Raw genomic sequence first — 9553 nt, 5'->3', positions numbered from 1 at the left:
ATGCACAGAGAAGCCATTGGTATCTCAAGTGTGAATCAGACTGGATGGTTGATCAGCTGACTCAAAATTCTACATGGCGGTAATGAAACAAGAAATGGGGACAAATATCAATTCAATATAGGATACGCTAATACACCGTAAATTACTTGTTTAGCACAAGCGTTATGATAATAATAAATATACTATCTGCATTTCAAAAGAAAACATCGGTGACATTATGGCCAATGGCACTACACCATGTGAACAATCGTCTCGCATGATGCAATTTTCACCATACAGATTGTTCATTTGTGGATCAGCCTCAATGGGTACCACCTAGTACATGAACTTCTGTGACACAAGGCAGTAAATAACTATTTGACAAGTGAGTGGGAGAATGGAACATGGAAAATAAACAAAGAATTCATGATTCAACAGGCTAAGACAGCTACATCATGTCTTACGGGTATTTACTTTTTGTTTATTACAAAAGGTGGTGTGGCAAGTTGGTTTTGTTTTATCATTGATATGCTGTCATATTGCTGTCAGTCTTTTAGAACTGGGGTAGAGGTCAAAACAACACTCCAAGAAATTCTGAAGGGAGTGCTGAAAAATTTGTCATGCTTGACAATCTGATGCAGGATAGAATAAGTACTGAAAAGTCATTGTCTAAGTGTGATACACAGTTTAGGTCCCTTTCAGTTATAATTGCAACTGGCTGATAAATGTGTGAAATAAATCATCAAACACTCATGAGTATCCTTCCACCTTGTGAAAAGGTATTGAGTTGGCCTTCCATGAAATGCTCGAACAACTCTCAACAATCCAGTGCTATCTACAACAGTTTTTTCATCACACGCAAAGAACGAAAGTGGAGAGCCATTCGGTAGAACTCTGTCAGCCGACGGTGTTTGTCTGCGGGGAAAGCAAAGGGCGGGTGGACCCCTGTCAAGATTCCATCAATCTATCCTCAGGAGGCGGTGAAGAAGTCTTGTTTGAGGGACAGCTCCAGGAAGGAAAGCTGGGCTCTGCGCTCCAGATTGGTGAGCTCAGAGACAGCTGGGGCTAGGTCATCGGCGTGTCCCTTGTAGCCGGATCCTGCAGAAGAGGGATATAGTATACATTTCATGAGTTTTCATTTTCACAAATTTCATGATTTCAGGACTATTCACAAGCTTGACAACATGATAGAATACAAACTATCATCCCGATAAGGACTTTTTTGGTGGCTGCGTACGGCTGGTGTCTGTGTACGGCTGGTGGCTGCTTTAGACAGGTGGCCGCTATTCAAAGGCAGGTTTGACTGTATACAAGTATAGCATGTAAACATGATCATGCATGTGTCTAAATCCTGTTTGAGTGTGTACCTTGTAACTGATACCTTTCATCAAGATTGGTATAATTATGATAACCAACTGGATCTGAGACTCAACTATCCATTGCATAAAAAAAAAGATCCCCAATATGCCAATACTAAGTACTATAGGATGCCATTCACATTCCCCCTTTTTTTCTGGTATTTTGATGGCATTGGTTGATTTATATATTCTGTGGAGTATTGCACAGAGAAGCTTTAGAGCAAGATTCAATAATGACACCATAAAAAAGTGAAACAAGGAAAAGTAGAAATTACGCGGTGCGTAATATATGTCCCCGCCGGAAGTAGCATTTTGTAGCAAAATGTACAATACAGGTCAAAAATCAAGGTCAAAGGTCAAAGAAGTCAAAGGTCAAAATTCTGTGTACAAGTTTTGAAGCCCTCACCTAGTGCCATCACATAAAGCAAACGGAATCGAAATCGGGTTAGAAATGGCGAAGGAGTAGCATTTTGTAGCCAATGTATAATATAAGTCAAAAATCAAGGTCAAAGGTCAAAGAAGTCAAAGGTCAAAATCCTGTGTAGAAGTTTTGAAGCCCTCACCTAGTGCCATCACATAAAGCAAACGGAATCGAAATCGGGTTAGAAATGGCGAAGGAGTAGCATTTTGTAGCAAAATGTACAATACAGGTCAAATATCAAGGTCAAAGGTCAAAGAAGTCAAAGGTCAAAATCCTGTGTAAAAGTTTTGAAGCCCTCACCTAGTGCCATCACAGAAAGCAAACGGAATCGAAATCGGGTTAGAAATGGCGAAGGAGTAGCATTTTGTCGCCATGCAATGTACAATATAGGTCAAAAATCAAGGTCAAAGGTCAAAGAAGTCAAAGGTCAAAATTCTGTGAAGAACTTTTGAAGCCCTCACCTAGTGCCATCACATAAAGCAAACAGAATGGAAATCGGGTAAGAAATGGCGAAGGAGTAGCATTTTGTAGCTAATGTACAATATCTATAGGTCAAAAATCAAGGTCAAAGGTCAAAGAAGTCAACGGTCAAAATTCTGTGTACAAGTTTTGAAGCCCTCACCTAGTGCCATCACATAAAGCAAACGGAATCGAAATCGGGTTAGAAATGGCGAAGGAGTAGCATTTTGTAGCTAATGTACAATATAGGTCAAAAATCAAGGTCAAAGGTCAAAAAATCAACGGTCAAAATTCTGTGCAGAAGTTTTGAAGCCCTCACCTAGTGCCATCACATAAAGCAAACGGAATCAAAATCGGGCTAGAAATGACGAAGGAGTAGCATTTTGTAGCAAAATGTACAATACAGGTCAAAAAATCAAGGTCAAAGGTCAAAGAAGTCAAAGGTCAAAATTCTGTGAAGAAGTTTTGAAGCCCTCAAATAGTGCCATCACATGAAGCAAACGGAATCGAAATCGGGTTAGAAATGGCGAAGGAGTAGCATTTGGTAGCAAAATGTACAATATAGGTCAAAGGTCAAGGTCAAAGGTCACAACTGAAATTCTGTGTAGAAGTTTCAAAGCTCCCATGTAGTGCTCTCATATAAAGCAAACAGAATCAAAATCGGCTCATAAATGACAGAGAAGTAGCAAATTGAACATTTTGATCACACACGGACGCACACACGGATGGACACACGGACACACACACGTACGGAGCCCGTTTCATAGTCCCCTGCTCGAACTCGTTCGGCGGGGACAACAAAAAATCAACCTCTGTAATCTTAGTAGTTACAGTCTCCTTGTTGTCATTCTGACAGCATCTTTGTGAATTTGCAATACAAGAAATATCTGTTACACCAAAGGGCGCTGTTGGCCGGTTAGGAAGCAATTTTCATATCAAAGCAATTTTCTTATCAAAGTCCCGACAACCTCAAGGCACATACATCGGCTAGAGTACAAAGGCACTCATCTTAATACTGACCCATGTTTTTGCGCTTCTGCCCATAAGTGACCTTCCCGTCGAATTCGTCGGCCTTGACCTTCATGGACTTGTCGACCTGGTCGATGGTGACCCCGAGGTGGTCCTCGATGTCGCCCAGGTATTGCATCTCGTTGTACCAGATGCAGCAGCCGCCGTGCTCCTTCAGGGTAGTGTTGTAGCAGCCCCGGCCGCGGTTGGGGCATGTGTGGTACCACACCTACAGGCACGGCGCGGATGACAGAAGAGATTCTTTTTTTTTTTTTTGCACAAGTTGGCATGGAGGAGAGAGGTGTGCAACATACTAGCAAATGGTGGGCAAGATCAAGTACAACTACAAATATCAGCATCCACAGCAGTGCATAAATTAAAGTAACACTGTAGCAGCCTCAAGTGAAGGATATGCCCTGTAGACATAAATAGAGTAAAACCTGTCTATAGCAGCCACCCTAGGGAGACAGAAAAAATGGCCATTACAGACATGTGGCCACTAGAGACAGGGTCTCTAACACGGCTTTTCTCTTGGGAAGATTTCTTTTAAGTGGTCATATATGGCAGATGGCTGCTATAGACAGGTGGTCAGTAAGGCAGGGCTGACTGTACCTTACTTGCACTGGCAATGGCACTTGGATACCACAACAGCAGCAAACCTCACACTACTGTAAAGTTGAAATTTTCGCAGTGTTGAAATTTTAGCGTATTTCGCACAACCAGAAACTAGCACGAAAATAAAAGAAGTAAATATTTTTGCATGCTTTATGTACCACCATGTAATGTCTTGATTCCGCAGAATTAAAAGCATGCAAAATTCAACTTACTCGCGCAAGCACAAAAAATCACTGACACGAAAACATCCACTTTTACAGTGACTCTTCCAGTCCTGTTTGGCACATTTCTGTGTACAATGTCTGTGGCATTTTAAGATACAGGTTCTGATAGAGGCCCTAAGGGGGAAGTTTCCCCCACCACACAAATATTTGGATCCAGCCAATGCAGAATGACAGACCCAGTACTCACTGGATGTTTGAGGAAAGTGAGACCATAAATTCAAAATTTAATTTTCTGTAGCATGGAAGGAGCCACTTGACCTAATTCCTCCACAAAGTCTGGAGAATGATATCTGCCCTTGAAATATCTCCCAAGCAGGTTAAGGGGGTTCAGCAAAAGATAGACTTTGATCAATTTCCCTCTAGACCTGGAAGTAGAAAGTGTAGAACAAACCTTTTCAGGAATCACTGACACCAGTGAGATGGCTAGACCCATCCTGCGGGGGTGAGGTGGAGCAGAGTGGAGGCGTAGGACGCAGGGGAGTGGGTCGGGTGGAGAGGTGTGTTAGGGTATGGTGGGGGTGGTGCGGTGTGGATTGGAATGGAGTGATGGAAGGGTGTGTTAGGGTGCAGTGGAGTGGAGTGGAGGGGTAGAGTGGAAGGGAGGTGCAATGAAGTGAAGGGAGGTGCAATGAAATGGAGGGAGTAAGGTGTCAGGTTAGAATGGATACATAGAATATGGTAGGATGGAGTGGTAGGGTAGGATGGAGTGGTAGGGTGAAACAGAGGGAGGGTAGAGGGTGGAGTGCAAAGGGTGGGTGTAATGAAGGGGTGGAAAATGTAGATAGAGGCATGTGGTGGATAGAGGTGGAGATGATGAGTGGAATGGGAGGGGTGGGTGGAAGGGATGTGCAATGAAGTAGGGGGAGTAAGGGATCAGGTTAGAATGGGCACATAGGGTAAAGTGGAGGGAATAAGGTAGATGAGTAGTAGGGTGAAATGGAGGGTATAGGGTGGTGTGTAAAGAGTGGGTGCAATGAAGGGGTGGGAAATGTAGACAGAGGCACGTGGTAGAAAGGGGTGGAGATGATGAGTGGAATGGGAGGGGTGGGTGGAAGGGATGTGCAATGGAGTAGGGGGAGTAAGGGATCAGGTTAGAATGGGCACATGGGGTAAAGTGGAGGGAATAAGGTAGATGAGTAGTAGGGTGAAATGGAGGGTATAGGGTGGTGTGTAAAGAGTGGGTGCAATGAAGGGGTGGGAAATGTAGACAGAGGCATGTGGTAGAAAGGGGTGGAGATGATGAGTGGAATGGGAAGGGTGGGTGGTTGCAGTGGAGAAATGGCATGTGGAATTTTGGGATTGGTAGTACAGAGGGGATATTTACAGATGGGATTGGTTGGGGTGATTTCTTAATATGATTTCTTATAATTGATCTATTTACATCATAATCCATTCAGTCATACATTTTCAGTCCATCGTGCCAGCAACTACAACTAGATGCAAAGTAAAACATGAAGAAGCTCCTGCTTACATTTCTTTGGCTATATTTTATTGATTCCCAAAATACAATGATTTGACAAGGAAGTTACACTATACCACAATGACGCCTTGAGCTTCAATGACCAGTTTAAGAAAATTGAAATACATGCTGTATTGTTGTGGCCTTTCACCTACTAAGTTCCATTGAATTCTACTTTTATTATAAATCTCTATTTCTCAACTTTCTTTTCTTTTCAAAGCTGAGATAGCTTTGAAAAGAAGATCCCATTGGTTGAGAAGCTTAAAGCAAGGTTTTAAACTATACGTCAAAATAGATTTCACACTTGCAGAAGAATTCATTTCCAGACATTGTCTGCCTCTTCATACGGTACATGTATTGCGCACCAGTGATGGAACAACACTCTCAAATATCAAATATCAAGAATGCATGCTGTATATCGTCGCTGGGGTGACAAGACCTTGTATCTGCAATTTTGGTGAAAATTACTCTTTTTTTATTAATGGTCAAATAATCGGTTAAGTGATGTCCTGTCCAAATCCTAAGTGTCTTAACCCAAAAATGAAGCCACCCCGGCGTTTCTAAGGAAAGGCTATCCCATTTGCTGTAGTGCTTTGGCCGCCATGTTTTTTGGCTCTCCTGAACATTTGACATTTTGTAGATACGAGGTCTTGTCGCCCCAGCGACGATATACTTTGTACAAGATATGAATGACAGCAGGGTGTCGAAGGCAGAGAAATACTGAAAATATAAAAGAATTAGATATCTAATGAAAATTCACACTGTTCAGGTAACAAAGATATAGAAAAAGAGAAATAAGAGTGAGATGAAGAAAAAGAGAGAGAGAAAGAAAGAGTGACAGAGAAGCTGAATTGAATCTGTCGCACAAATAATGCCCTGAGGACATTCGTAGACTGGGGATGACGTACAAATCAAGAGTAGAAACAAGTTGAGAGCGGCATACCTCTCAGCTCGGCCAACACGTCCGATGCGGTGAACATAATTCTGCTTCTCGTCCGGCATTGTCACATTGATAACTGCATTATGACATCATAACAGATGAGAGAATAGTCATAGACTTTGGAGACATTACGAGACAACAACAGCTGATGGACGTATTAACCTTCATGGACGTAAATAAGCACTGCCTCCCTACAGCTAGTCCTGGTAATTATCCCTCATTGCGGTGGGTACTGCATTCAATAATTTGAATAAGAGACAAGAACAGTTGGAGATATGAATTTCCAGTTTCTCTTACCATCAAAATAACCTTTCTTTACCTTAAAATCTACTGAAACATAATTAGACAATTAAAAATAAAACAAGTGTAGCAAAAAAAAGCTGCTGAAAAATAAAACAACGATACTACTAATTGATTGCTAATATGTCTATCCCATCGAGGATTTCTTTTTTTCAAGTGTGATGTCATCTTTCAAACACTGAAGAAAAAGCCTGGTATATGTATGCCTGGGACTTGAGCTGACATGCAAGAGCATTACACTTGGGGGCAAAGAAAACACTGAACAAACAAAGATCAAAGAAATTCATAGGGCAAACTTTGGTGCCTCACTGCAGGATATGGTGACAATTCGATCTGAACAACGATACAGGCTAGTGCTTTGATAACTAGTCCTTGTTAAAATCTATTTCAACGGCGTCATGTAAGCCGACAGCATAAGTATGCCTCACACACACATGACAGTTAGATTTGTCTGTGGGGTAAGATGGGTGCATGGGGCTACCTTTAGAGACTTACCAAAGGGAATTCCCTTAACGTCGATACCACGAGCCGCAACGTCTGTACAAATCAAGAAACGCACCCGTTTGTCCTAAAGGGAGATAACGTAACAAAATACACAATTTTCTCATTAGGTACTTAACCCTAACTAGGCCGGGCTATTTAGGTAGTTGATAGAGCCGGGGGGGGGGGGGGGGGGGGGGGCTCCCAGGCCCCCCCCCTCTAGATTTATGCTAAATTATGCTAACTTATGCATGATGATGCATAAAATCAGACTATTTGGTATAAATCACAAAATAAAGCTCAAAACAGGCACATTTTTTTTGTAAATATTCTTTTTAGTGTCCTTAGCAAATGTAATGAAAAAAAATTGTGATATCAGAAAAAATTCGTAAGTATTTTATTGTTTTTTTGAATTTCTTATGTATTTCTCTGTTTTTTCGACTTTATGTTTTTCATTGTTTTTTCGATGAACTTTGTCCGCGACATCGCTCCGAACAAGAAAATATGTTATTCATTGATTTTAATCAATAAAACACCAAAATAATCATGCTTTTATGAAATTTGCCAGTAAGCACAGTTTGCATTGAAATTGTACACGAATTAACGTTTTTGAGCAATTTTTGGTCTGACATGCATGTACATATTTATGCGTAACTTTGGAACCCATCAGCATCTGACATGCAGTACATAAAAGTTGTGGAGTCTTGAATAATTTCACATACTTTCAAAGATATGTGATATCATTCAAATCCACTTGTACCAGCCGATAACTAATAAGTCTATCAACTAAAAACTCTCCCAATGGTTTGTACAAAAACAAACTTTCATACCTTGCTTTTACTTGATAAATTTAGTGCTATTATTCTTTCCCATCATTCCTCTTTTCTTTTTATCAGTAAAAAAAGTTGTAACAGCTGTCAAATCATTTTGTGACAAGGATACAATCAATTTGATTTCATTTCAAGAGGGAAAATTCAATGATTGAAGAAACATGGGCAGACTCATAGGAGACTACTATGGGATAGGTTGTTCAGAGGTTCTGAGAATAAGAGGCTTAACAAATGCGTACTGACAAAAGAAAGGGTCTACAAAAGAGCTGGGAATGAAAGGATTATAGAAACTGTTCTCCAAAATGAAAGGGTGTACAGAGGTATTGAGAATAAAAGATTTAACAAATGGGTACTACCAACTGAAAGGGTCTACAAAAGAGCTGGGAATAAAAGGGATATAGAAATTGATATACAAACTGAAAGGGTGTACAGAGGTCCTGAGAATTAAAGGTTTAACAAATGGGTACTGCCAAACGAAAGGGTCTACAAAAGAGCTGGGAATGAAAGGGTTATAGAAATTGATATACAAAATGAAAAGGTGTACAGAGGTCCTGAGAATGAAAAGTTAATGTTTCTTAGGAACATTTGCCAAATTTGTCTGTAGCAAATGAGTGTCTTTCAGTGACAGTTCAGGGTAGAGAAGGGTTGTTGTTGCACACAAACACCTACTTTTCTGATTTCAAGCCAATCATTTTAAATTAGGTTTGGCCAGCTTCAAGATTCTTAAAAAAAAGGGAAATTCTCGAAACACTCCTATCCTCACTGTTGAGCCACATTAAGGGGCCTTATTTGGAACAAATACGGCTAATCTACAATGGTTGACATCACCCAAACATAGGAACGAAAACCAAATAGACTACAGAATATGAACAGCTTTCCTCTTGTTACTGTGAAGAAACACGTCTTCTCTATGACAATCGCACATTAATTTTTTTTTCTCATTTTTAAGTTTTTGATCAGTGGTTGTGCGAATACTTTAAGGCTTTAAATGCCATGCCATGCACAGCATTTTCTAAAACTCCATCCCTTCATTTGGCGGCCCACGGGGGAGTTCTTGATTACGGCTCATCATGACGACAAAAAAATACAGTGCAACTGATTGACAAATTGCTCGACATCAACGTAATGAGTATGTATGCCCATGATTTTTTTTACCATGGTTACTACTAAACACTGATCAATTCAGTGCTTATTTACGTCGATGTAGGGTTATTTGTCAAACAGTTACAATGAAAACATCTCGACGGAAGAATTTCATGAATTGAAAAAAATACAGATAAGCAACAGAGACACATTTTCACTGATCCATCGAGAGAAACTTGGTATCTAACAGTTCATGAAGCTCCTACCATGGACATCCACAGCTTCCCTCACCTTAAATTTTTGCAGGTTTTCCCTGCGCTCCTGTGGCTTCCTGTCACCATGGAGACAGACGCAAGAGAGCTGGTGGTCCGGCTTAGCTCGTGGACCTATCAGACAC

General features: G+C 40.8%; 1 protein-coding gene across 1 annotated transcript in view; it reads right to left on the bottom strand.

Moving 5' to 3' along the window:
* Window positions 1–675: 675 nt before the first annotated feature.
* The window catches only part of LOC139721462 (ATP-dependent RNA helicase DDX1-like), a 47420-nt gene continuing 38542 nt past the window's right edge, over window positions 676–9553 (bottom strand). Inside the window, exons 26-31 of the mRNA XM_071632779.1 lie at window positions 9448–9542; window positions 7259–7331; window positions 6467–6539; window positions 4456–4498; window positions 3238–3454; window positions 676–1077 (exon numbers count right to left, since the gene is read on the bottom strand). Of these exons, the coding sequence (XP_071488880.1) occupies window positions 950–1077; window positions 3238–3454; window positions 4456–4498; window positions 6467–6539; window positions 7259–7331; window positions 9448–9542 (629 nt within the window). The 3' untranslated portion in view covers window positions 676–949. The remainder of the gene's footprint in view (window positions 1078–3237; window positions 3455–4455; window positions 4499–6466; window positions 6540–7258; window positions 7332–9447; window positions 9543–9553) is intronic.

This window comes from Diadema antillarum, unplaced genomic scaffold (genome assembly GCF_040938485.1).
Source record: "Diadema antillarum isolate AM-2024a unplaced genomic scaffold, OU_Dant_1.0 scf00000143, whole genome shotgun sequence".
Taxonomy (NCBI): Eukaryota; Metazoa; Echinodermata; class Echinoidea; order Diadematoida; family Diadematidae; genus Diadema; species Diadema antillarum.
The sequence above is the reverse complement of the archived record's forward strand: the minus strand, read 5'-3'. Positions and strand labels throughout refer to the sequence as shown.